Source organism: Lontra canadensis, unplaced genomic scaffold, assembly GCF_010015895.1.
Source record: "Lontra canadensis isolate GAN:19392208 unplaced genomic scaffold, GSC_riverotter_1.0 scaffold39, whole genome shotgun sequence".
Lineage (NCBI taxonomy): Eukaryota > Metazoa > Chordata > Mammalia > Carnivora > Mustelidae > Lontra > Lontra canadensis.
The window spans coordinates 1,807,345-1,835,120 of NW_022631033.1; the positions used below are offsets into that span (position 1 = coordinate 1,807,345).

The window sequence follows — 27,776 nt, forward strand, 5'->3', positions numbered from 1 at the left end:
GGGCCCCACGGGTGTGTGTGAAGATTGGGACCTCTGTCTGTTCTGGGAAGCCATCCAAACAGAACACGAAACCCTCTGCCTCTTAACCATGTGCTTGCAATTTCTCCCAGCCCGAGGGGACGGGCCGCAGCAGGCTCTGGAGGCTGGCTGCGTGCGGCCTGGGGGAGGAGAGAGGGAACGCAGTCCTGCTGGGGTGTGGGAAGACATGTAGGTCCCCGGATTATCTGTGGACAAAATTCTGAGAAGGGCCCAGGCTCCTCACAGTCTGGGTGCCCGGCCTGTCCGCCCCTGGGCGTGTACTCGCGCCGGCGCTCCGGGTCCCGTCCTTCCCACAGCCGCACACTGGGCGGCACTGGCGAGCCCGGCCCCCAGTCCAGACAGGTGATCTTGTGATCTTGTCTGTGTGTCCCAGCGTGTTTCATGCCGTATAAAACACGCACAATGGAGCGATGAGGAAACAGTGTTGTAAGAGTGACACACAAGGACGGACCCGTACCTCCTCGCCCCGCGGGCTGTCCGGACGCCCTCCCTGGGACGCTCGCAGGGAAGGGGTGGGTCGGACTATCTGGGGGAGTGTCTGCCCTGCCTCACACGCCAGAGCACGCCACGGGTCCTCTCCGAGAGGAAGGTGCACCGACGGACACCCCAACTTCGAAGGGATCCCCGGCCCGCCCCCCGCTGAGTGGCACTTGCTAACTGGTCCCTTGAGAAGCCCGCGCCAGTGCGTTAGGTGGCGCTTCTCGCTATCGGATTCTCAGCTGGAAAACTGGCTCAGGATCTTGTGGGACAGGCCGCTGTGTGGGTGGGCCGCTTGCCCTCCCCGTGGGACGTTTGGTTTGAAAACTCTGGGGCACTGTCTGAGACCACTGGTGTTCAGTCCTCCCCAGAGGGGTTTGTGGCCGAGGGACCAAGAACACGGTGCTGAGATTAATGGTGGCCGACGGGACAGCACTGGGAGCCCTCGGTTTGCTCTGTCCGAGGACGCGCCGAGTGTGTAGCAGGAGGAGCCTCCCCCGTCGGGAACCGGAGTGACACTGGCCGAGGGACCGTGTCCCGGCTCAGTGGGTTTGCCCCCTGGCCGGACCAGCCTGCTGGCCGTGCTCCGTGAAGTGTCGGCTGTGCCGCTCCTCCTCCCTGAGACTCGGTCCCTGTGTGGTCACAGTCGGCCTTCGGGTCAGACTTCCGTCACGTGGTTTTCACAGGGTGCTGGTGGCTGTGCACGTGGCTCGGGCCGGAGGACCCTCCTGGCTGGGGCCGTGGGGTGCCGGCGCTCCCTCCTCTCACGTATCGTCATGGAGCCTGTGAGGGTGTCGGTTGTGGGGAAAGTTGTGGGGCTAATCCCAGAAGAAGGATCCCTTCCTGTTTGCAGAACGCATTCATGAAAATATAATGGTTTTGTTGTTCAGAAGAACTCACACAAGCACACGCACACACACAATAGTAATAATAATAATTCAAGCAGTGCCTGAGGGCTGGGGAGAGAAGTCACGGTGCCTTCCGTGTAGAGCCCCGCCCTGCCGCCCCCTACGGTCTGTGTGCCCTGAGGGAGTGTGTGTGAGGGCGCGGAAGGTGATGCTCAAGGGGGAGAAAGCCCCCGGGTCACGGAAGTTTTGTGTTTTCTCCGGTTAACAGGCTGCACCTGCTGTGAGTCTGGACAGTGTGTGGCCAAGCAGCCCCTGGGAGGCCAGCCTAGGTCTGCAGCCTCACCGATGGGCTTTGTAGCTGGGCTCGCGTGTCCACACGGTGAGCCTAGGGCCAGTGCGCTGTGTGCCCAGCCACAGGGGCGGAGCTCTGCCCGTGCGGCTCCCGGGAGCCCGGCACTGAGAGCCCGCGGGAGGAGCCGGAGGGAGCTCCGCGGAAGAAGGGACCCGGTTCTCAGCAGAGAGCACGGCGCTCCGAAGCCTCCCTCCCCATTATCAGAGACACTGTGTGCTTTTTGGTCAAAGGAAATATTTTCAGCTCCAAGGAAGAAAATCAAGTTACTAACGAGCCCCCGAGAATGGGTTTGTCTCTGAGGCACAACTTCTTGATGCATTTGAAAAGGAAGCCTGGGCTCAACTTTTTCTTTTGTTCCTTGTGAGTGGGGTTTTGTGTGTAATTTCTCTCCCCAGATTAGTATCACGGTCCCGATGCCCACTTCTGGGACAGGCAGTGGGCGCTGCTGGAAAGAGCGCAGATCCTGGATTTGCGCACACCTAGTTTACCCAAGTTCTTCACGTGTCAGTCTTCTCACCACGCTGCTATGTAGCGGTGTGTGTTCTCTGGGGGCTGGGGCTGCGACACAGGACACTCAGGTCAAAGTCGCCGCAGAGCTGGCATCTAGGAAACGCTCAGCCGACGGGTCCTCCCCTTAGGTCCCTGGTCCCGGGGACAATTTCCAGATTCTGGTGGGAACATAGCTCACAGCCAAGAAAATAAGCTTCGGCCTTTGTAAGATCGATCTGGGGGTACAGAGGAGCCTGCCCTGGAGGAGCTGGGGTCCGGGGGTTGCGGGGTCATTTTTCTTTCTGGAGGGGACACGCCACCTCCCCACGACTCCTGAAGGATGGCTGCCGTGGGCAGGGCTGCAGACAGCTTCAGAGTATCCTGGCGGCTGCTTCCTGTCTGGGGAGCCTCTGCTTTGGGGACTTGGGGAATAACCTCTCACACACACGGGAATGTCTGGTGGGGAGGGAGGCAGAGTGGACTTTCCCGGAGGCTGAGGTCAGTGGAGCCTTCCCACTGGCCAGATAAAGCCACGAATTCCACCCCAGTAGGAAAATGCAGGCAGCGGAGAGCAGAGACTGCCCCTCGAGGACGAGACTGAGGCATTTCAGGGAAGTCTGTATGGCCGGTTTCCCTCAGAGGCAAAGACAAACCGTGGTCTGGAACCAGACATTGCCATGTCTGGAACTGACACCAGCTCCCGGGACGGAGCGGACACTGTTCTTAAACTGGTCGCTCATGAACAGAGGATCTAGGTCCTACAAGAGGCTTTCAAGGAACACCCCATTCAATCTGGGTCACGGGCTTCCAGGGCGGTCCCACAGTGCATTTAGGACGCTGCCTCGCTTTCTCTCTCTCCAAGGGCAAACTTTGACGACACAGCAACATACTCGGCCGTGGCCACAAACGGGTACGGACAGGTGTCGACCAACGCCGCCGTGGTGGTGAGAAGTGAGTGGTCCTGACCGGGTTGGGGGCACGCTCGCGCCTTCTGCCTTTGTCGGAGCCCTTCACCCGCTTCTCTTGCAGGGTTCCACGGGGACGAGGAGCCGTTGCACTCGGTGGGACTCCCGATTGGATGTAAGTCGATGCTGTTCCTTGCTGTGCAGAAAAACGTGTAGCACTAGCACGCGATCACAAAGAAAGTGTTTTCTGAGGGTCAAATCTTCTTAAAATCATATTTCAAAAGACTCTTCCCAATCGCTCCTGGCGGTGCTGGTCCACGGAAAGCCCGTTTCCGTGTCCTTCTGTGGCCAGGGGGCATTTTAAGACACTGGTGAAACTGGGAGACTTACATGTTTGAATCGGGGGGCAAAGCCTGAGTCCCAATCCTTGAGCCGAATGCTGGCTCCTGCCACCGTGTCCTGTCCCCCACCCCGATCGTCCGTGCCCACTTCAAGCAAGCAGCTGCGTGGATCGGGACGAGGATGACATGATGTTGGCTCTGGGTTGCCTCCCGCCTGCCTCCAGAGGGTCGAGCCTTCCCCTTCCTGAATGTGTGACCCGCCCGTAGTTCGTGGGTCGGCACTCCGCTGTCTCCTGTACCCCCGCCTCCGCTAATGCCTTCCTTCTCCGCTCTGAGTGCGAGTGCAGGGCGGCCAGCTGTCACCCTCCCATGCCCTATTTGCAGGGTGACCTGCAGCAGCCCTGTCTTGGGGTGAGTCGGGGTGTCTCTGAGCCCCTGGGTCAGTTCTCGGCCAGCAGGCGGGGACGCCGGGCTGACCTGAGCCCCGTGAGTGTGGGGAAAGCAGCCATGTCCGGAGCATCTCTAGGACCAGGACTTGGTAGACCCACGTACCGTGGCTCCTTGATGGTTCGGGAATGAGGTTCAGGACTGGCCTGCCCTTCCAGGTTATGACTGTATCAATCTGGGGTCCGGATGTTACAGGTCAAGTGTGGGTGAGGGAGGACCTGACCCAAACCGTGCTCCAGGGGAAAGCCTTTCTGGCAGCCGTGCACACCTGTGTGTCGTTGGCTTTGGGTCATCTCTGCATCGGTCATACTGGATTCTCGTGTGCCCCACAATCAGGAGTCGTGCAAGACCACGGATGGGCGAGCAGGACAGGGGCGGGGCCACATGGGGGGAGGCAGGGCGGCCCGAGAATGTGTGTCGGTGGCCCTGGGAATGCACGGACGATGGCGAGCCCGTGGGGGGATGCCTGATGAGCCAATGATGCTGGCAGCCAGCCCAGATGCCGTCCCCGGTCTCTCCTTGGTGACAATTCCGTCTAAAGAAAAACTTGGCGGTATTCACACTGGACTGAACTGTACAGATCGTGACCTAATAGATGCTCGGGTAGTCAACGCAGGCGAATAGTTTGCCATTTTTTTCCAATTGCTTTTTAAAAATTGAAGGTCATTTGGCATCGTACTTTGGTGACCCCTGGTAGGAGCTCAGGGCCTCCGGAGGTGACGGAACTCCCCTCCCTCCCTCCCGCCCTTCCCCCACGCCCTCCCACGGCGGAACCATCCTCTGGAAACTCCCAGCTCTTTAGAAACATCTCCCCTGCACGCACATGTTTCTAAATTATCTATCTTTGTTTGTTTTGAAAATTTACTGTGCATTTTCTTCTGAAATGTACCCCCCGCCCCCAGCTAAATGTTATGTTTTGAGATTTAATTTGCTGCCTCTGGATATAGTTGGTCCATTTTCTGTGCAGAGTAGAGGGCGTTGTGATGATGAACACAGCACAGAGGGTTCTGAAGCCCAGAACCCTGTGCCTCGGGCTCGAGGGGACCTTCCGGAAGACCCACAGGTTGGGGCTGATGAGGATTTCAGCCCTTTGGTCTCACCACGGGGCTCGGAGTCCATGTGACCGCCCTGTGCCTGGAGGATGGGCCGCATCTCCGTGCCGGTCTTCTCACTCCTCGGGAGGGGCTCGGCATCTACTACTCGCTGCTGGGGAGGAGTCAGAGCCCAGGGCGCCGGCCGAGTGGGGGAGGCCCTCCTCCGGGTGTGTGGGAGGCACCTTCTCGCCTCTGCAGCCGCACACGGAGAAGGGAGCCCGGGTCTCCTCGCGGAGCCCATGGTCAGGACATTGTGCGAAACCTCATCACCTTCCAAAGCCCCCGCCTCCTAATACCTTCCTGCTGGGGCTGAGGGCTTTGACGTGTGAATCTGGGGAACATGCTCTCTCGGGGGTGCGGGTGCGTGAGGTCCTGGGGAAGTACACCTGCCCTGTGGGTGCCGGCCTGCCCCCCGCTGTAACCGTGTCCCCTCATCTGTCCAGTGCCCCCTTCGTCCGTGATTCCGTACATGCACTTTGACGTCCAGTTTCTGGAGAAGTTTGGGGTCACCTTCAGGAGGGAAGGTGAGACGGTCACTCTCAAGTGCACACTGCTGGTGACCCCGGAGCTGAAGAGGGTGCAGCCGCGCGCCGAGTGGTACAGGGACGGTGAGTACGAGGCAGGGACCGCCGCCCCAGGGGGACGTTGAGCTCCTGTCACCCGGCTGAGGACGATGGGTAAGCTCGAGGGGTGGTTTGGCGGTGGCGCCCACCACGGGGATGACCGCAAGCAGCACGGCCAGCAGAGCACCTTGACCTCCACCCTGGGGATGTGGACAGGTTAGCAGGGATGCCCACGTTTAGATGAGTCCCAGGAGTTTTCTCTATAGCTTCACAAGAAGGGTCTTCCTGTGATTAAACAGGACAAGTGCGGTGTCTGTATCCGCCCGTTTTTCCTTGGCTGGGACAAGTGCTCACAGTTACTAGAGGCCGTGGAGTCCTGGGCTCTGTCCTGAGTGTGAGGTTTCTCTTCCACTGGGTCTGTGGGACAGGGTTGGGGCAGCTCCCCGGGGCCTGTGGGGGCTCCCCCAGTTGGGGATAGGGCAGACTCCCCTTCCTCCTCAGTCTGCACCCCTCTTCGGGGCCGTCCTCCTCGCCCTGTGCGTGTGCGCGGCGCAAGGGCATTTTACTGCGTCTCCTGTGGGCAGGGGCTCCTGAAGGACTCTGGCTTTCTGTGGGGCCAGCGAGACTGTCCTGCTTATACTTACTTGGGACCTAACACCATGCAAAGTATTACAAAGAAGCCCACGCCAGCCTGCCCAGACGGTATTTATAATCGAGCTGGGGGAAAACAGAATTGCAAAGCCCTGTCTGAGAAAGTGTGAGAAGTGTCCCAGAACAGGGTGTGACGCTTTGCCAAAGGCATGGTACTGACCATGTGTGCCGACCCTGTGGGGCCCAGCGAGGGGCCAAGACTCGGTGGTGACAGAGGAGATCTAATTTACCCTCTGCCTGCCCTTGGACTTGTCCTTCACAAAATAAGACCCCACATCCATGTCCCCAGGACAGGGGGTATCCTGTGCCACGGTCGGCTGGAGGGCCCCGTGCCCCATTCCACGGTGGTCTGCATTTGCCCCAGGGCTCGGTGTTGGAGTTGGTCTATTTTTTCCCATTAGGAACAATTCTTGTATGAAGTCACTGTCGCGTGCCCGTTCGCTACCTCGGGGCCCATTCTCGGAGTGTGCGTTGGGCGCCCAGACAACGCGCTCGCTGAAGGGTTTTGGCCCATGTTCCTGCTCGTGCGAGTGGCTGTGCTCCTGCAGGCCGGAGGGGGCAGCGTCCCTCTGTCCCGTCCAAGCAGGGATGCAGCCGTGTGGTTGTGTCTGCCTGACATCGGGGAGGCCAGGGGTCACTCCTCCTTTCGTCTGCTGCTCCTTGCTTTCCCACGTTGCTGTTTCTTGCCCGGGCCCGGCCTCCTCTGCAGCGGCCGGCTCTGTCCTGGCTTTCGGCTGGACGGTTTAGTGCTGCTACAGGTCGCTGTGAGGCACAGCGTGGAGGGCCGTCACTGAGCCAGCCCTGGGCACAGGAGGTGTCACCTCCACAAAACCATGGTGGTGCACTTGGTGAGACACTGCGGGGTGTGCCAGGGCAGGGAGCTGGCCCCGGCCACCGCCATCCCCTCAGGCAGAGACATGCTGTCTCTGTCCTTCCGACGCTGACCATGGTCCCATCCCGCAGATGCCCCTTCCCTTGCCATTGGCCGTTGTGTGTGCTCTCGTGTGAAACGTGGCTCTCAGACGGTTGGGAGGCTGCCGCTTCCCCGCTCCGCGTGAGGCTCGAAACCCCGCCCCCCGCACCAGGCCCCTCTGCGCACCTACAGTCCGATTTCCTGGACGGTTTCTGAAGCCGTCCCGCATGGCCACTCTGCAGATGTGCTGCTGAAGGAGTCCAAGTGGACCAAGATGTTCTTCGGAGAAGGCCAGGCCTCCCTGTCCTTCAGCCACCTGAACAAGGACGACGAGGGCCTGTACACCCTGAGGATTGTGTCCAGAGGGGGCATCAGCGAGCACAGTGCCTTCATGTTTGTCCGAGGTGTGTGGCCGTGGGTGTGCAGGCGGCATGGCGAGGGCGCGGGCGCGGGAGGACGGGACCCCTGACAAGGGCGGAGCAGGTGTGTGTGGGGGGCGGTTCACTGTGCTCCTTGCACACCTCCTGATGGGGACATCGGGGCTCTCGTCTTGGGCATGTCTGACTGTCCGTCCACGACTGACTGTCCGTCCATGACATGAGGAAGCTATAGCTGGGAACAGGTCAGGATCCTAACTTCTGCGTCTCTGTTGATGAGTTGGTAGAATGTATAGAACGACTTCTAAGCCTGAACACGCCTGTGTTGCTAATTCTCAAGAGATTTCAAGAAGGAAGAGGGGTCCTGAGCAAGGAACACTGGTGGGGGGGCTCATGCCCCAGCTCGCTTGTGAGGCGAGGCCCTGAGCTAGGACTGCTGTCACCAGCACCCCCCACCTTGGTGGGCGAGCGTTCGTGGCACCAGGCCGACCAGCCCCCGCTTGGAGCTTCGCGTCCAGAGTCCGTGTGCACCCGTTTGCGCCTCCTGCCTTCCCCGGGGGCCGCAGGACCCCCACGTTATGGGAAGGAGAACAGAGTCCTGACAGAGCAGGCGGGCACACGCACACGTCACACCCTCGCGGTGGTGAACGGACATGGGGACCCGCCACCTGGATGAAATCACGTCTATCCTGCGTGCACAGTGCCCGGGGATGTATCTCCGCACGTGCGTGTCTGTGCACATGCAGAAACGCCTCCTCGCATGTGTGTGCATAACCTCAAGCTCTGACACTGACCTTATAAGCCGGTGCTGTGATTCTCTGTCTCCAGTGCAGACGTGGGTCTCAGAGGGGACTTCTCCAGGGTGGGGCAGCTGGGGGCCAGCTGTCTGGGCCTGAAGCTGGAGGCTTCTCGTGCACATTCCCAGCCCCCGGGCCCTTCTGGGCCCCTGCTGGAACTCTGCCCTGCCTCTACTCCCAGGCCCCCTGCCGTCTCTGGCTTCAGGACCCTCCTCTCCAGGGCCAGCTGAGCCACCCTGAGGATCCCAGAACACTTGGTTCCAGTTGGCGGGCTCAGCTGTCCTGAGCCTGTGGCTGGCCTCAGGCATTCTGACGGCCTGCCTGGCCTTGCCCTCCCTTGCTTGCTGTTTCCCTCCCGCCGGCTCCAGGTTCCGTGGGCCTGGAACAGCTCCACCAGCATATTACTGTTTCCAAACCACAACTGTCGGATCAGAGCATGAAGGAGGGGCTGTATCATCAGGGGATACTATAATTAAAAAAAAAAAAAAGGAATACATAGAAAACAAATCCACTCGCCCTCCCCACCACCCGCCGAGACAATATAAACTTGCTGGGCTGGGGTTTTAGACCCTTCCACAAAGTCTTACCATTTTTATTGGGCTGGCATTAAAGTGCACCTTCCATTTTCTGTGCTTGCCTTCTGGCAAGATGTTTCACCCCATAAAAAGGCAGTAAGTACCACATAGCTGAGCTCGCCTCACTTATTCAGCACCCGCAGCAGGAAGAAAATAATGCATGTATGAGGGAGTTTCACTGGCCTGATTACTTTCGGAGGATTCTGAAAGCAAAAGAAAATGTTTGGCTCAACGTCAAGGAATCCTTAGTTTTTAATACGTTGAGGAAAATCGAAGACAGTACACAGTGTTCACGGCCACCCAGGCAGTACAGACTGCAGATAAGAAGTTAACGGTGTGTGTGCCCTTTGGGACCAGCACTGCTGGCCTTTGGGGCCCCTGTAAGAACGTCTGAAAACCAGATGCACCCGAGGCGTGCTCACCGACAAGCCTGAGAGTGCTGTACGGACCCAACGTTTGTTCACTGTTTGCAGAAAAGAAAAAGCTTAAGTCCTCCATCCTGTGAGGACTTGGAAAGATAGAAGCATCTAAGGTAATAGTTCCCAAGTGTTGGAAAGGCCACCTTCTCAGCTTCATTTCTTTGGTCAGTTTTTGATGTGACATTATGTGACAACCTGCCCTCCAGAGAAGGTGACCTTCCATTTCAGAATCAATTATGAAAAATCATGGACTTCAGTATTTTCTAGACGATAGAATGTTTTTGACTTTGAGAACTCATAAACAGGTTTATATTTCTTGTCACCAAGCCATCATAGTCAAAAAATAGTCAAGTCATTGAGACGCAAGGAGCAGGTCGAGTGGACTCGAATCGGGGAGATGCAAGTCCGAGTTTAAAGAAGTGGGCAACAGGCTTTCCGGCACCCAGACCATGTGCCTTTCCTCCCCTCCCGCCCCTGCAGACGCTGACCCGCTGGTCACTGGGGCTCCGGGCGCGCCCATGGACCTGCAGTGCCACGACGCAAACCGCGATTACGTCATCGTGACTTGGAAGCCACCCAACACCACCACCGAGAGCCCTGTCATTGGCTATTTCATTGATCGGTGAGTGCCTGCTGGGGACGCTCCTGAAGCGGAAGCTAAGGTTGGCCCAGACGACGTCCTTGGAGAGTCCTCTAAGCTCAAGTTCATGACACTGTTCTTGTCATGGGGAATTTGGTGGGATCGGGGCCTTCCCTCTGGTTACTTAGCACGTGACTGAGCTGTTGGAACACGGTGGGGTTAGGGTAAGTAGATTTCTGTGTGTTATAATTATTTGTCTGTTCAACACCCTGTATTGAATCCACCCCCCAACTTTTCTAGACACACGAAGCCCCAGTTCTGGGTTCTCTGAAGAGTTCAGTCCTGCTTCTCCCTCTAGAGGAGGAGAAAACGGGCACAGAAATGTAGCTGGGAAGGTCGCCGGCCCATTCGTACCCAGGTCCTCATTAAACTGGGTTTTCTTCTTGCTTCCAAGAAAAAAAAAATACTGATATTTCAAAGTCTAAAACATTGGAATTTACTTTGGAGCTAATCACTTAACTGTGGACATCATTAAATTCATGGGTCTTTTCACGTTCCTTTACTGGGTGTGGTGCTCAGGGGCTGGGAAGGAAACCAAGCAGAGCAGGTGAGTTTATTGGACACGCGGTTTATGCCCCAATTACACACTTCAATTGCCAAGAGAAATTACAGTAAAAAACAATGAATTCAGAAGTAACACAATCATTCTGGGGAGGAATTTAAGATGTTATATGTATAACACACAGTAAAATAAGATGTTTATTTCAGAAAAGCCATTCAAGTCTGGTTGCTTTTTGGTTGGTTAAGTTCCCTTTTCCACACCAACAGAGCTACTTGTTTGGGTAAAACATTCCCCGTTGGGATAGTATTTGGAAATGCTAAGGTCAGATTTGTGGAGTGCATTGGGTAGGGTTTACCTTGAATTAAAACCAAGAATAACAAAATAGAGCGATTTGCTGTTTTCCTGTGACATTTGAACATTTTTTCAGCCATTTGGCAAAAACAATTTCATGGCCCTTCTTAGGTAGGGACCCACGCCCCTCCCTCCGTCATTAACAGGGACGAAGCAAACAGAACCTTCTGGTCGGAGGACCGTGTAGCAGCCAGCTTGGGGGTTAGCTGAGGGGCTCCCCTGCCAGACTCAGTTTGGACCGTGTTCTGGCTGTAACAGGTTAGCACCTATGGGTCACAGAACTTGCATTAAAATTCTGGATCATTAGGAGAAAGAGATTTGGTTCTCTCTAAAGCAAATGTACAGCCCTGGCTTGGAATAGCTCCAAAAGATGACTTTTCTGACCTTGCTGTGTTCTCCTGGGGATTTGACGTGGGGTTTTGGTGCTGTAATTTCTCAGCCTGTGAAAAATGCAAGAAGCTACTCTCTGCATTTCCACGGGTCTGGTCAGGACTTAATGTTTTCAAAAGACTTCTGAATTCCACATGTGAGATGCTGGAAGGACACATCTCATCGGCACTGGGACAGACTGAGCCTGCATTCTGGACAGATTTCACTCCCCAGGCTCTCATACAACGGGGCGCGTGTGGGGGCCCGGCGGTGAGGGCCGTTTCATTCCGTGCACTGGCATCAGGCCTGCAGGGGGAGCGTAGAGCACTGCTGATTCTGCTGTGTAAGTTGGAAAAAGGACTGTCGAGGATGCATCCCACGTGACTTTTGGAGGAGATTTTGCCTAAATGTGGTTGAAGGCTGGAATGGGTCTTCAGGCTACAAATTATAAGGCTTCTACATAAGTAAATAGATATACTTTACATATCCTAAATGGCTCTGTCTTTTGAAGATTGCTCGTACGGCTGCTTAGGTAAATCTAGTGCTGTAATGCTTTGACTTCTACAATGTCATGTGATTTCTGGTTAGAGCTGTTTATATACATGGAATATGTGTGTCATGTACACACAGACCCATGTGTATTTATTCAACTGATGTATTTGTGGTTCTCCCCTCGTTTTTATTTCAAGATGTGAAGTGGGAACTGACAATTGGGTTCAGTGCAATGACGCCCCTGTGAAAATCTGCAAATACCCCGTGACCGGACTCTTTGAAGGAAGGTCGTACATTTTCCGCGTGAGGGCAGTCAACAGCGCGGGCATCAGCAGGCCTTCCAGAGCGTCCGAGGCCGTGGCTGCCCTTGACCCTATTGACCTCAAGAGGTTACAAGGTAGGTTGTGCAGATTTTAAGCCCCAGAGGTGTCTTGGAATCTTGAGGCCATTTTTATGGGATTTGTTCTTTCTTTTCTATGCTCAGCTGTGTACGAGTTTTAAGAATGTCTTCGAGAACTGAGCATGGCGCAGTGACATTTTACAGTGTCCGTATGTCCGCCGGTGTCTCTTTAGGAGAGGGTGTGGCCAGGCCGGCATATTGTCCGACACCAACCACACCGCCTTCCCAATGCTCTTCACTGAGATCCAGTCAGACTGGTTGAGAATTAGCATTTTCTTGGTCCATCGATGATATAATTTCAACACATTTGATAAGACTCGGAAGGCTTTGAAACCAAGCCACTTTATTTCTGAATGGCAATTTCATGTGACACAGATGCCCAAAAGAGCTTAGACCCTTAAATATGGTGTGAAGTGAGCCCCTACATTTCCCTTGCCCACGTGGTCTTTTAAACCCAGTACAAAGGTCTGAGAAGCACTAGTATGAAGACTTTCCAAATAACATCTGATTCCCTCCGAGTTGCGAGTGTGTCGTGATCATAACGCCGGGCGGATTTGGATCTCGTGCCGAGTTAGGGAAACTGGGGCTTTCTTGATGAAACCTTTGGACGCCAAATTCAGCATCTACTTTTCTCTCTGCAGCGGTCCATTTGGAGGGGGATAAAGAAATCGTCATCTACCAGGATGACCTCGAAGGTGAGTGGCCCTTGAGCACTGGGGCCCCACTGACCGTACCCTAGGGAGTCAGGATGGTGGCCAGAGACCAGAGCGATGGACAGCCAGCACCCAGGGGCTGGTTAGAGCTGCGTGTCAGCACTGCAGCCGTAGGTCAAGTCTGCAAGCGTGTGGCCTGTAGAAGTTAGAAGACAGGAACGAGGTGGGTGGAGGGCAAGGATGGGATCCAGGGTCCTCCCGGGTGGTTTCATGGCTTCCATGTCGGTCCTGGGTCCTCTTGGGGCTGTGCAGAGAATATCAAACTGAACCCGAGTCTTTGTCACTGGCTGAGGCTGGGCCCTATCTCTCAGACTCCATGACTAGAGGACTATTTCAGTTTTTCTTTTTAAACAAAAATTTTTATCCTTAGTATTTTAGTTGAAATGGATGGTATTCTCCCTGTCAGTATCCCTGGCCTGAAATTCACATTTCCCTCACTTATATTGGATTTTCTGAACACTCTTTTTGATATTCCTTTCAGAGATAGCTAGGAGGATCGATTTATTAAGGAGGGGAACCTGGCATTATTAATCAGAAATCCAGAGATTTTAAGCAGACTTATAATTAGAGTTCGTAGAGGACAACAAACAAGTTACAAATGAAGAAACATGAATTTGGAGCTAGTGCCTCAGGAGATGCACTTTGAAGCTCTCTTTTAAAAAATTGCTGCAATCCTAATATATATATATATATATATATATATATATATATTTGTAAATAAAAAAATAAAACTGCTGCGGTCCCAATGCTCTTTCCCCAAAGAGTTACAGACCTAGGAGTTCATTGGTTGATTTTCATGTTTGCCCCCAGACGGTCTCCAGACATTGGATCTTCTGCACCTATAATGGCTTTTCTCTAGTATCTCTAGAAGAACACATAATTCCCAGAGGGACACTCCTCAGTGACAATTAAAGTCTTAGTTAAGACCTCCACTTCCAGGCATACTCAGAAATTGGGGAAGGTGCCCAGTAAATAAGCCACAAAAGAAAAATAATCCAGGAAAGGTTGACTTCCTATGACTTCTAAATAAAGGATTGAAGTGTAGCTATTGGAAAGTGTAAAATCTGGCTCCTGCTTGCAGAGGAAGCCATGTTCCTGTGCAGACCCACCTGCATAAATGTGCATTTTTGACATGAGAGCAGGAAGGGAAGTTGTCTTAGTCACCTCCAGCAGGCCAATGGGATCAGGGTGGAGGGAAACACCCCAGGTCTCCTACATGGGTGTGTAGACATTCAAACAAAACTACCTTCCAGGAGGAGGCAAAATCTGCATTATGTAAAGGTGGGAGCATGAAACAGTGTAATTGAGCCCCCCAGTGGGAACCGTGTCCTTCTGGGGAACAGAGCTCTCTCTCCATGTAGAGACAGGGATGCGCTGCGGGTAAATCCCAGCTACGAAGTGCCAAAGCCAGAACTAATGCATCGTAACACACTTAGCTGTCTGATCAAGAGAATGGAAGTTTGGTTTCCCAGACACAGTGGATCTTCTTTCCAGCCAGAATAGACTCACTGATACCATTTGCCATCTTTCTTCTTACATTTCTTTTCTGTGAGAAGGCAGCTTTTCTGGTTGCCTGGGGCCTGTACCTTCATTTTGTTTGATTCCTTCTTGAACTTGGCTGCATCCTGTTCATTTGTGGGTAATGTTCCTGGGGCTCAGCCTGTAGCTGGTCATTCGAGGCAGAGGCAAGGACCCTCAGCTGGAAGGCTGTCTGGCTGGGACACTGAGCCTCCCGGCGCTCCTGCTCTCTGGGAAGGCTCTGCATGCCGCAAAGGGGTGGTCCCCACCATCTGGTGCAGACCTGCGAACTAGGGTAAGCTCCGTGACCTGCTTTAGGGTCTGCGAAGTTCATGAGTTTACTTTATTCACTTTAAACAACAAAAGCTTTCTCTAATTAAAAAAAAAAAAAGTCCTTAGAGAAAAGGGATTTCCTGATGCTTTCAAGCAACCCATTTCTGTGTTCAAGTACATGTTGTTAGGAATTTCTTCCCATCACTCGTCTTTTTTCTTCGTGGAGGCCCGTCTGCTTCTTTTTGTGCTAGAAAAGGACGGATAAATGCTGTTTATTTTAAGGAAAAGGAACACTCCTTTGTTGGCTAGAAAAAAAAAATCACCCCTCTGCTATTTTATTTACTTATTTTTGCTCATTTTTTCCAATCAGTTTAATCTTTGTGTCCTCCTCAAAGGTTTTAATTACTGTCAGGGCTCTTCTCTGAATATCATCTGACTCTCGCAGCCGTTCTTGCGTTGGTCCCTTGAGAAATGCACACCCTGCTGTGGGGCTGGCCAGAGCAGGCTTCTGCCGCGCTCGGCCAGCCCAGTTTCCCTCTGCTAGTCCCACGTCCAGGTGTCCGGGGCTGTGGGGCTGGCAGTGGCAGCTGTGTAGAAGGTAGAGTGCACTCCGGACGGTGCGGTGCCCATGACACATGTGCTTTCTCCTGAGCTCTGTCAACCAGTCTGAAAATTCCCAAGACAGTTTATGTTTTTGAGACTCAGAGAAAAATCTCCTGGCAGCCGGCTGTGGAGTCTTTGGGCGGGTAGGACGAAAGGCAGGATCTGCAATTGGGGGATGGAGGCCTGGGCCCCTGTCCTGCCACTCCACAGCCCAGGGATCCCAGGGAAAGCTTGAGCCTTTCTGAGCTCCATCTTCACCCCATATGGATGTGGCTTGTGAGAGCGGGGTCCAGAGGGGTCCAGAGAGGTCCAGAGACTCCCGAAGCAGAGTCTTGGGCAGCACCTGTCACTCAGAGGCACCTGGTCCATGGGGAATATCTCCCAGGTGACATATTTGGAGTTGCCTCTCATGGTGGCTTTCTTTTTTCCTTCCTTCCTTCCTTCCTTTGCTCCTTCCTTCCTTCCTTCTTCCCTCCCTCTCTCCTTCTCTCCTTCCTTCCTTCTTCTTCTTCTTCCTCCTTCCTTCGGATTTATTTATATGCATGAGGGGAGGGGCAGAGGAAGGAGAGAATCTTGAGCAGATGCCAGGCCAAGCACAGAGCCCGACCTGGGGCTCAATCTCATGACCCTGAGATTAGGACCTGAACCAAAACCAACGATTGGACACTTACCCGACTGTCCCCCACAGGGCACCTTCGTTTGCTTTCATTTGCTTGTCTGTCCGCGTTCTCCTCTCAGCTGTTGGGGGGTTGGTAGCAGAGATCAGCTTGTGTCCCTGGCCTCTCCTTGCCCCCTGGGGCCCTCCGAGCCCTCGCCTCTTCTGTCCGTGGTTGGGGTCATCTGTGCGTCTCCAGGCCTCCTGCAGCTGCGTGGCCCAGGGCAATCCTGACAGGCTCCAGGCCTCGAGTCCCTGAATCCAACCAGGGGCTCCCTGCTGACAAAAGCTGACTCTTCCTCCTTCCTCAGTGCAAATGAAAGGCTTCTTATTCTCTTGCTCTAGGCCTGGAATCCGGGCTGGGTCTGGAAACAGCAAATTGCTCAGATCTGGAAGGCAGCTCTGCGCTCAGGTGCCTGTTCTCACTGCCCTTACTACCCGCCTAGCTTCCCTTGGGTCCCTGGGTCTGCTTCTCACGCCCTCCAGCACCTTGGAAGGAAATCGGATTCAGCTCTGGGGACTCACCATGCATCATCCTAGGACAATTTCCTGCCTCTTCTCTCTTGCATCTCTGTAGGTGTGGACACAGCACTTGGGTCCAGTGCAGGCCTGTTGGGTGTCCGGAGGCCCCGCCCCACCAAGCCCTCACTGACATTTCCCTGGAGGCAGTCTGACTCCTTGTTTGAAACCTGACCCGCTTGCCAGAATGCTCCTAGATTAGGCCACGCTGTGTTTCCGTGCCTGTGGGACCTGTGAAACGGGTTACGCTCTATAACGGGACTCCTGGGAAATAAAACCAGGCTTGTTTGTGTTGTCTCCATGGGCTTGTTCAGTGCTGTGCCCGCGGCACAGTCCTCAGGGAGCAATTGGATATTGAGAAGGGCTGAGATGTCCTAGGGACGTTCAAACCTTTTTAATCATGTGCTAATCTAATTGGAAGCTCGTAATAGTTTGTACTGCAATGACAGGGACTGTGGGTCTGGAAAACCTCCACCTCGTAGGAAAAGCTCTCCTCTCCAAACGTGACGCCCCTGACCCCTTAAGTCATATTAAAACACGATGTGCGTCACGAGACAGGTAGAGCAGACATCTCTGCTTGCAAATGTTCCCTCCTAGTTATTTGCAAAGGGCTGATTGCTGTCACTCCAGAATTTCAAACGTATAGGTGTAGGTTACTGTGCTTGGGAACGTGGCACAGATCCACCTAGGGAGGGAGAAACCATGTGCTCTGGAGGCTGACCACGGTTTCAACACTGTGAGGGCGTATGAGGAGCGTAACCGTAACTGGAGAGGCCGTTAGAGGAAGGATAATCTCATTCCACAAGGCTCTGTAATGCAGAACACAGACCACTTGAACCTTCTGTGTCTGCACAGATTCCCAGCTCAGCAAGAGCTCCAGTCCTGGTCAAATGCCCTGTTTTTCTGGGTGAATCTTCTTCCTCCCCTTCCAGCTGAAACTCTGGAAGAATTTTGGATCAGATTCTTGTTTTTTTTTTTTTTTTTTAATGGACTGGCTCATGTTAGCAACAAAAATAATGAGGTGATTTTAATCAGTGCATTCTACTTGGCTGGGAACAACACTTGGTTCTAAATCCCAAAATAGAAATGAAGCAAAGGACAGCTCTGCCGTGCCTGTCCCTAGCGCCTGGTAGCGCACCCAAGGGGCGACCCTCCCACGACGGCCCCCAGTGAACGGGGTGACCTGGGGTTCATCCAGCGCTAACAGAGTTTGTCGCTCTTGTAGGCGATGTTCAGATCCCAGGGCCTCCCACCAACGTGCACGCCTCAGAAATCAGCAGAACATATGTCGTCCTCAGCTGGGACCCACCTGCTCCCCGCGGCAAGGAGCCGCTGATGTATTTCATCGAAAAGGTATTCTGCGGTCGTGTGTCCTGACACAGCAGCTCTCTAGGATATCACACTGTGCTACTCCATGGGTTTTAGAGATGAGCAACGGTGAGGGTGGGTCACTTCACGTCCCCGGCTCTGGCGCCCCTACCAGAACGGGGCTTGCTAGGTTCTTTCCTGCGGACACGTTCTATCTGGCAGATTTTGAGGACCGCGTGAGCCCTGGCGAGCAGGGCAGATGGCTGTAATAAGCCATGTGGCCACGTGGTGGCGGTGTTGTACAGGGATTCGCTCCGGAGGCTGCGGCCATGGAATGGGTGGTTTGAGGACTAGCGGGGACCCCCGGAAAGAAGCACACGCGCGCGTGCACACACGCACAGGCACGCGCGCGTGCACACGCACAGGCAGCGAGAGCGCAGTGACGTGCGCATGCACGCTCGGGCTCTGCGCTTCAGTCCATCCTGTTGCTCCAGCCCGGACCCGGTCCCCGCCTGCAGAACCCCGGGGCTCCTTCGGCTCGGCCACCGGCTGCCCGCCGTGGGGAGTCACGGACCACGCGTGAGGCTGGAGGAGGGGAAGCGGCGGGCGCGGCCCCCGGGGAGCCTCGGTGCTCGGCGGTTCCAGCAGGCAGCGAGCCCCGTGAGAGCCCGGGCGAGCCCGGCGCTGAGCCACGCCGAGCGGGGCTGCCGGTGCGGGGCTGCCGGTGCGGGGCTGCCGGTGCGGGGCTGCCGGTGCGGGGCTGCCGGTGCGGGGCTGCCGGTGCGGGCCGGTTCGGCCGCGTCTCGCGGTGTCACAGTCCGCTCCCGGCTCGGTGCATCCGCAGCCCGTCCGGGGTGCTCTTTGGGTGCCTTAGCTCCTCCCAGGGCCCAGAAGGAGCGCCGGGATGTGCTTTCCTCCATCTCCACTTCCCGCGAGGCCAGGGCTGAGCGGGTGGGCCCTGCCGCGCAGCGTCGAGGCCCTGCAAGTGCCTGGCGCATCCCTGAGCAGGTGGTCCGCACCGCAGCCCCCGCTGTGAGTCCCGCCCCGTAAGGCCCCGTGCAGGGTCGCTGGACGTTCTGCGCCCGCGGTGGGCTCCCCGACGCCTCCCGGCCTGCTGTCTCCCGGCCGAGGCCCGGGGGTCATCGCCGGGAGAGTTCTGCTTGAGGCCGGGTCGGCGGTGCCTCACACGTGCTCCTGTGGTTAGAGGTGTCCCCGCGTGGGTCCCTGCCAGCCCCCGGACCTGCGCCCCGTCCTCCCACCTGCGGTTCTCATGAGCAGCTCCTGACTTCGCGGGGGCCCCCGCGCCTCGCTCGGGCTTCTAGAAGCCTGACAGGAAGCCCCTGATAGTCCCCCGCTCCCTCCCTCTGCCACCCTCTGGCGTGAGGCGCCCTTCCCGGGTGGACGCAGCGACGTGTCCCCCCGACGGAGAGCACGGGGCGTCCTGGGTCAGCCAAAGGAGCCTGACTCCGCTTCTGCTGCAACAGCAGAAATCTTCAGGTGTGGCCCTGACTTATGGAAGCCGGGGTCGTTTGGGGCGACTTCCCAGTCCTGGCCACCGTCCCCTGGGCCCACGTGCACCTGCTCTCACTACTCAGGATCCCCTCACAGAGGGGTTAGGTCCCCACCGGGAAGAGGGAAGCGTAACATGGGACGGAGGCTTTTCGAGTAATTATCAGTGATGCAACACCAGATGACGAAAATTAACCCTGCAGCCAAGGTGCAGAGACGTTTGGGGAATAAAACGAGAATCACTGATGCTTCCGTCCTTTGAAGTAGTCATTACACATTTTTTTCCGGACGCTCAAAATCGACTTTTTTCCTCGCGCGGCTACTGCAACTTGTTTGCACACACAGGACTTTTGTAAGATTTAAGTCCAGTTAGTTAACATGGAATGTATTATTGGTTTCAGAGGTGCAGGTCTGTGGGTCCCCGGTCGCGGGTAACACGGCTTGCTCAGTCCGAGCCCTCCCCACTGTCCATCATTCAGTGAGCCCACCCCACCACACCCCTCCTCTTCACAATCCGGGATAAACATACTTGTGGTCTTTTTCTCTATAGTCTTTTATATACTTGATGTGTCATAGGTAAAGTTTGTCTCCTGGGTGACATTTAGCTAAATGGTGTAATTGCCCTCATCTGGTGGGACCTTTTCCAGCTAACGCCAGCGACTGCGTCTTCAAACACAGGAAGGAATCATGATGTGTCCCATGCTAGTACAGCCCGTTATACAGATTGCTGTTATCTTAATACTACAGTGATAGCTGCAAAACAGTGAACATTCTATTCTGTGTATTTATTAGTATTTCAAAACATTTATTTACTTCAGTGGGAGGAGCGCTGGGGGAGGGCGGAGGGAGAGGAAGAATCTCGCGTCCCCACACTGAGCACGAAGCCTGACACAAGGCTCGGTCCCACGACCCCGAGATCATGACCTGAGCTGAAATTGAGGGTCAGAGGCTTAACTGACAGGGCCACCCAGGTGCCCCTAAAATAGTGAAAATTTTAAATTGAAATGAGACCAGCTGAGTGTGATGGGATTTTATAAATACCCCAAATTATCCTTAATCCCTTATAGTTCATTCTACTTTACTAAAACTGCAACCTGTGTATAAATTCCCCTACTTTTTTTAGTTTATTTGTTGTCACGTAAAAATTTTACTGGTAAGTGTTTCCAGCTTTGGGTAATTTTTCATCCGCTTTTCCAAACTGGTTTCCTTTTTCATAAAATTCAGAAAAGAGTTATTGATGGCCAGGGATGGGCTTCACTGCCCGGACATCCCTGGAGATTAATTTGGCCAGCTAGAGTAGAACATGCCTTCAGCACGCCTTTGGGGAGGTCTAGCTTTCTCATGTAAATCCTATGTCCCTTTGCAGTCCGTGGTTGGGAGTGGGACCTGGCAGCGGGTCAACGCGCAGACGGCCGTGAGGTCCCCTCGGTACGCCGTGTTTGACCTCGCTGATGGGAAGCAGTATGTGTTCCGGGTTTTGTCAGCCAATAAGCATGGCCTGAGCGACCCGTCGGAGATCACCGTGCCCATCCAGGCTCAGGATATGATTGGTGAGTACGGCCATGCTGGTAAGCGGCCACGACTTGGGACAGGCCCTGAGTAAGGGACACCAGATGCCCTTCTCTTGTGTTGAAAAAGACAGCTAATGTTGCCTATGAGCCAAAATGCCTCGAAGTCTCAGTTGACAAAGGATGGATGTCTCTCTGCCATGGTGATGGCTACTCAGCATTTCTCCAAAGTTCCATCTTATTTTTATGGAACTAACAAACGGGTTAGAAATATTTTTAGGCATTGGTCGCTTTTTGGAAAACCTCGAACTCACTGGAGTTTCTTGTCCATGTGGCTTGAATTTCCCGCCATGGAGATGCTGTAGGGAATTGCAGAAATTCAGAATCGCCCTGTGGAGAATATCGAGGGTCAGATCATGACTGGGTTTTAAATCCCCTTACAGATTCCGGCCAATCTGATAGAAGTATGTCTTATTTTCTTAAAGTTGTTACTATCCTGTTAGCTAAAGCATGTGTGTCACGAGAAGGTGCTATTTAATGGCTCTGGGGGGCGGGTACAGGAGACCGAGTGATTGTCCTTCCTTTCCTTGTGAGTCAGGTGGGACTTGGGAAGGCACAGAGGACAGTCCAGCAACTCCAGGGTGCCCTGGGTGGCAGTCCCCTGCCCACTTCTGCTGCTCGTCCCTCCTTGTCTGATTTTGGGGAGCCCTTCCTTGTGGACAAAGGGCTTGAGGCTGTTGGGTACAGCTTCTGGAACTGAGACACTGTTCATGGTTCCTCACTCTACCTCCTCTGTACAGCGGTCCCTTCTGCCCCGGGCCGGGTTCTGGCATCGCGGAACACGAAGACATCGGTTGTGGTGCAGTGGGACAGGCCGAAGCACGAGGAGGACCTGCTGGGCTATTACGTGGACTGCTGTGTGGCAGGGTCCAATGTGTGGGAGCCGTGCAACCACAAGCCCATTGGCTACAACAGGTGCGGGGGGCCCCAGACCCACTGTATGGGAAGGACCCATGACAGTCGGGAGTCACGCGGCCCTCAGAGTAGCGTGAACCCCGGCAGACACGACCGTGAGGCTCCTCCATGGGTGTCTGTTTTCTTTTCTGCTCGTGAGGGGCCAGGACTTGAAAGCCGATGAGTGGGTTGAGAGCACGGGGCTGGAATGGTTAGCATGTTCATGAGAGAACTCTAGAACCTTGGTCCTTCTGGAGTTATTATCAGTTAAGGCTTACCTTCCAACAGGAAAGTTAAAACAGCAGCCAGGACTCACGAGGTGTTTTATTTTTCCATATTGAGTTTTCGAACTCTTTAAAAAGGCTTTGCATGAATGATAGTCCTCTGCTCCAGCCACTGACGGAGACAAAGTGGGGGACCGTCCCCTCTCTTATGCAGGGCGGGGGTGGGGAAGTCAGCTCGTGCTGGGCGGAGAGGAGCATCCTTGCCCCCAGCATCCGTTTACCCCCCGCTCCTGCCGGATGTGCAGGACGTCTGACTTTATAGGTGCTCTCCAGGGTATGCTTCTCAGGTACGTAGAGGCGGCAGCCAGATTCTCCACCGGGGATGGGTTATTGCTGACGGCTCAGCCATCTGTCCCTTTTTAATTTACTTAAAAACAAACAAACAAACGAAACTTGGGAAAAGCCATGGCTAGGAAGGGAGAGATGTCCCTGAGAACAGTATGGTTAGATGTTTCAAATCCATGGGCAGCAGAGTCAGAATGAGATCTCAGGACAAAAACCTAAAAACAGCATTCTCAAGATGGAGTTTTGTAAATGGTCACTAAAGGTCTGCAGGCTCTAAGAGGGGAGCAGACTTTTTCACGCAGACGGGGTGCTGGCCTCTGCTGAGCTCCTCCTATGCGGGTTCCCACTTGATGCTTATAGTGATGCTGGGAGGTGGGGACCATGGTCCCATTCTGCAGCTGGGACAGCTGTCTCACAGAGACAGTGACCTCTAGAGAGGATCTGTGGGTGTTGCTTTCTGCACCCTCAGACCTGTGCCGCTCCTGCCCCTGGTGTAACCAGGCATCATGGCCTTCCTTGCTGACCCTGTGTGTTGATTTGCATCCATTAACTAGAATTGAAATGGAAAGTGGATATATAGCATACATATATAAAGAACTCAAACTACTCAAGTTCCTTCTAGTCCCAGTGAAAAAAATTTTGGAGTACTCCCATGATTTTTACTCTGCTGGAGGAGAAAGGGCAAGGCTGAGGCGCATGGTCATGCCCGTGACTGGTGTTTTGCTCAGGTTTGTGGTGCATGGCCTGACAACCGGTGAGCAGTACATATTCCGGGTGAAGGCCGTCAATGCTGTCGGCACAAGCGAGAACTCGCAGGAGTCCGACGTCATCAAGGTCCAGGCCCCCCTCAGTGAGTAACCGAGGGCCTTTGTAAGCTCTACGGGAATAAATGCTCGCGGTGGCGATAACATGCTGTCCTGGGCGGGCTCTCATCCGCCAGCCGCATGTCTTGGAAACATGGGGCCGAGGGAGGAGAGATGAAATGTCAGCAGGGCACACACTGAGGACACACGGCTTCATGGCAGGTCACATGTCCCTGCACGTGTGTGCCCACCTTGACATGCGTGGTGTTGGGATGAACATCTCTTTCAAAGTTGCTGGTAACCTAGAAAAACATCATTGGCCTTTCCAGCTGGTCTTAGTTCAAGGGGCTTTTGTCATCCCGGAGAATTCCAAATGTCGATGTGAACTCTGTGGTTTGTTCATAAACGGTTATTGTTTGAAATGATTTTGGTCAAATAAAACAATTTGGGACCTAATTTCAGAGGTGGGCCCTGGGGCCACGAGTGTTGTGATTGTCACCCTGGTGATTTCATACAAAATGGGCTACATACATGACAAACACATGCCCTGGGACATTTGGGGCACGAATGTCACATGCTACTTATTTTGAGTCATACTGATAGCCTTTCATTCCTGAGAGAAATGTTTTGCTCTTTATTTACTTTTGTGTCTAATTAAATTATTATCACATTTTCAGAAGTTCAACTTTCTCTCCTAACAACACATAAAGTCATGTTAGGGAAAACCAAACAGTGCCCAACCTGATACTACTTAGGTGGTCAGGATAGCACAAAATCGTTCTTTTGTTTGAAGGTCATTATTCCGATCTGTCTGTTTTACCCAGGAGGGACTTCCAAACATTACCATTCCTACTTACAACAAAGCAGTTGTCTACAGTTTTATTCTGTGATGGGAACAGGTCTTTCCCCGGTCACCTGTTTCTTGGGTAACAGAGAATGACCAGACGCAGATCACCTGGAGCTGGGCCCAGAGCTCGGGGAACAGAGGCACACCGTCCCTCAGGCCCTTGGAGAAGACGGTCCATTTCCAAACGAACTCATGTGAATTCATACTCACTTGAACTGATCTGATGTGGGAAATTAAGACCGGCTGGGCAGTAATGTGCAGCATCTCTGGTCATGGGGCACGGCTGTAATTCTTCATGGATGTCACAAGAAAGCTCCTCCTGGAGGTTTTCCCTAGAGGAAGGGGAAAATCTGTTGTTTCAACCACCCAGGCCAGATTTGAATAATGGATCGCTCTTGTGTTGTTGAAATATTGGAAGGTGTGTGTGTGTGTGTGTGTGTGTGTGTGTGTGTGGTTTCCTGGGGGAGGTGTTTAGGAAGCAGTAAATAGAGAGGACTGAGAGTCACTGTCTTTAAAGGAAGAGATGAAAACATGCAGGCATGGCTGAGGTTTGGGGGCCCCTCTGCAGAGCAAGAGCGGCCCCGGGCAGGATGGGGCGGAGACTGGGGTGACCTTCCTGCTGTGTGTCCTTGCAGCTGTCCCTTCGCATCCTTACGGGGTCACGCTTCTGAACTGCGATGGCCACTCCATGACCCTTGGCTGGAAGGTGCCCAAATTCAGCGGGGGCGCCCCCATCCTCGGCTACTACATAGACAAGCGCGAGGCGCGCCATAAGGACTGGCACGAGGTCAATTCTTCGCCCATCAAAGAGAGGATCTTAACGGTTGGTTCTTATGGGCCCCTGGTTTTTGCTGGGTGGTTTCCCATTCTGGGCAGAGCCCTTCCATCGTGACCCAGAGTTCAAGGGCGTCAGACAATGGGACACGACACACAGGCGGGTTCAGAAAACGTCACAGCCTCGTGGGAAAAGCTCTAGAACTGGACCCGAGGAAGCATTTTCTTTTGAGACGCAGGAGAGGTAGAGAGGCAAGGAAGCGGGTGGTGTGGGGGGTCGTGTCCCTGCTGGGAGCAGCCCCAGGCCCCCAGCCCGTCACTGCGTGGCTGTACAGGGCTGCTGCGTCCGTGCTTAGCCGGTGTTCCGTCTGAACACCCTTGCCCGTGGCTTGTTCTTCACGGTTCTGCTCAGAGAGACTTGTGTGTGTGGCCTCTGAGCAAGCCGCTTGCCCAAACACACGTTCTGCCCGGGCAGAGAGAGGAGAAGGAACATCGACTTAGAGTAGGAATATCTGGGATCCAGTCCAGGGGCAAACCCTCCCCAGCCACGGGCTTTCTCTCCGCCTCCCTGAGCCTTCCGCTGCTCCTTTGTGTGGTTTAGGTCACAGGCATGTGTGCGTGCGTGTGTGTATGTGTGTGCAGGTTGGTGCATGTGCACGCACACGTGTGGGAGTCTGTACGTGTGTATGCGTGCGCCTGTCTGTGCATGTGTGAGAGATTCTGTGTGCATGCGTGTGTGCATGCGCACGCACATACACGCGCGAGTCTGTGTACATGCATGTGCGCACGTGTGTGGGAGCCCGTATGCACGCATGCGTGTGTGACTGTGCATGCACGTGTTGGTGCGTGTGCGGCATTACCGATATCTATGCACGGTCAGCCCCACCGCTGTGCCGAGCTGTTCTGGACAAGGGCCCTGACTCCCGAGAGAATCACCCTCTTGTTTTCAGAACGCCGGCTGCTGCCGCAATGTGAGCTCCGTCCTGCAAGGAATGGGACTCTTGACTTCAAACACTTGCTTTCGAGGCTCTATTTTTCCAGGAGGCGATGTCACCTGGATGCAGTGGGGCAGGGCTAAAGGCTCTGGTCAAGGCCTTCCCTGTACTTTTGGGGCACAGACCCTCATGTGGCCTCAGGCGCGACCTGAAGGCCGCCTGTCCGTGTGCTGGGGGTTGGTGATGGGTTGTAGGGCATCATGCAGCTAGGCTAGTCTGGCTTCGGGGTCTAGCTGGGGATTCTGCAGAAGGGATATGGGCTTAAGGGCAGGCCCCCACGCCTGCTATTCCACACACTCTCTGTGGCTTTCCTCTCCATGAGCCTCAGATGGGCTCTCGAGGGGGTCATTGTGCCATCCTCGTAGGCACAGTGACGGGAGGAATGAAACAATGTGGTCAGGTTCCCTAAGCGACCACAGCATGGCGGCTGCATTCACAGCCCTCTGGGACCACACCGTCCAGTTTACTGGCCCAGCCCCCACCCTCACAGGTCATTCTAGGAGTCGGTCGTGACTCCTCCAACCAGCAGACGGTGACGTGGTTTTTTACTTCCTGTGTTAATTTAAATGCATCTCCACAGGTGGAGGGCTTGACAGAAGGCTCACTCTATGAGTTCAAAATCACTGCCGTCAACCTGGCCGGGATCGGGCAACCATCGGACCCCAGCGAGCTTTTCAAGTGTGAGGCCTGGACCATGCCCGAGCCTGGTGAGAGGCCCCTCCTGGACCATGGAGCTGCCCTCTGTGTCATGAGGTCACGAGCCCCAGAACTAGTGGGCATTCTGTCTGTGCGTGCTAGGGCGTCCCGCCCTGTGCCAGGCACGGGGCGCAGCTGCCGATGAGGTGGCCCTGTCCCCTGGCAGAGGCTGAGCGGTGACGAGCGTGGGGTGGTCAGTGGGGTTGCGTGAGGGGACAGGGAAGGCGGCCCCAGGCAGGAGGGCCTGGTGCTGGCCATGAGACGACACAGAGTGTGACTGCGGTTCCAGTGTGAGAGGTCCGGTTCTCCCAGACCCTGAGGGGACCTGGGGGCCTCTAGTTCAAAAACGTAGGATAGTTGCTAATCTGCTTGCATTAGGACTTTACGTTTTAAGTCTGTTTTCATCAATTCTCAGAACCTGGGTCTTCACTGGTTGCCTTCTGTCTGTCAGGAACCTAAACGGGATGGGTAAAATGCTCCTGTTTTGAGCAAAACTGAAGTTGAAGCTATTTTGTGCGCAGAGTATAGTGTCTTTTCCCTCCTTTCCTTTTGAGTGGTCCTTGTTTAACAGAACGAATTTTGGCCCCTTAGAACAGCCAGTGGAAGGAGAGCTCTCCCGACTCCCGGAGACTTTCTGGGGCTCCCCACAAAGGGCTTAGCAACCCCTGAAGATTTGGGTGACGTAGTTCAGGCACAGCCCCTGCGCATTTTCCCTTTGCTGCCTGAGGCCACTGGACCCAGGGAGTCCGCGCTGCCCCCTATGGAAGTCTCCAGGGTCTGAGCAGGTGATGTGTTTGGGGCTCGAGGAGCAGGCATGTGTCAGGCGGGGGTGCGGGTGACACGCGTGTCCCTGGTCCGTGCACCTGCTCTCTCTGTGAGCCGCACCTACTGGTCCTGAGTGCTGACAGGGACTCACGAGTGACTCCACGGTGCCCACGGTCCCCAGACGCCGGCCCGACTGTCCCCCCTCCATGCTCCATACGTTCTCCGGGACGTGCGTGAGAAGTCTGATGTGATGCGTAGAGTCGTGAGGTCTGGGAGCCGATGAAGTCGTGTGTCCCGCGGCAGCAGACACCCGGGGTTGGTGCGTGCACACACGGCCGACTACGTCTGCCTTTTCAGGTCCTGCCTATGATCTGACATTCTGTGAAGTCCGAGACACGTCCCTGGTCCTGCTGTGGAAGCCCCCCGTGTACTCCGGCAGTGGCCCCATCACGGGCTATTTCGTGGACTATAAGGAAGAGGACTCTGGGGAGTGGGGCACCGTGAACGAGGCAGCAACCGCCAACCGTTATCTGAAGGTGACGCTCTTCCCTCCCATGTCCCCCACCCTCCTGGGATGGGGTCTCTGGTCCCTCCTGCAGATGGGCTTAACGCCGCCAGGCCAGCCGCTCAAGCAGCTCAAACCGTCCCGTGTGGCACTGTGGACGGTCCCCGCGGGGGCGATGGCCGCTGTGTGTCCGCAGTCAGGCCTGTGTTGTACCCGTGTCC

General features: G+C 54.7%; 1 protein-coding gene across 1 annotated transcript in view; it reads left to right on the plus strand.

The window, feature by feature from the left end:
• The window catches only part of MYOM2 (myomesin 2), a 73,316-nt gene that overhangs the window by 13,522 nt on the left and 32,018 nt on the right, over positions 1-27,776 (plus strand). Inside the window, exons 7-20 of the mRNA XM_032869814.1 lie at positions 3,068-3,156; positions 3,235-3,285; positions 5,436-5,600; positions 7,362-7,523; positions 9,768-9,909; positions 11,839-12,038; positions 12,683-12,736; positions 17,548-17,675; positions 20,506-20,689; positions 21,448-21,622; positions 22,899-23,020; positions 24,456-24,643; positions 26,170-26,296; positions 27,408-27,586. Coding sequence (XP_032725705.1) covers positions 3,068-3,156; positions 3,235-3,285; positions 5,436-5,600; positions 7,362-7,523; positions 9,768-9,909; positions 11,839-12,038; positions 12,683-12,736; positions 17,548-17,675; positions 20,506-20,689; positions 21,448-21,622; positions 22,899-23,020; positions 24,456-24,643; positions 26,170-26,296; positions 27,408-27,586 — 1,966 coding nt within the window. The remainder of the gene's footprint in view (positions 1-3,067; positions 3,157-3,234; positions 3,286-5,435; positions 5,601-7,361; positions 7,524-9,767; positions 9,910-11,838; positions 12,039-12,682; positions 12,737-17,547; positions 17,676-20,505; positions 20,690-21,447; positions 21,623-22,898; positions 23,021-24,455; positions 24,644-26,169; positions 26,297-27,407; positions 27,587-27,776) is intronic.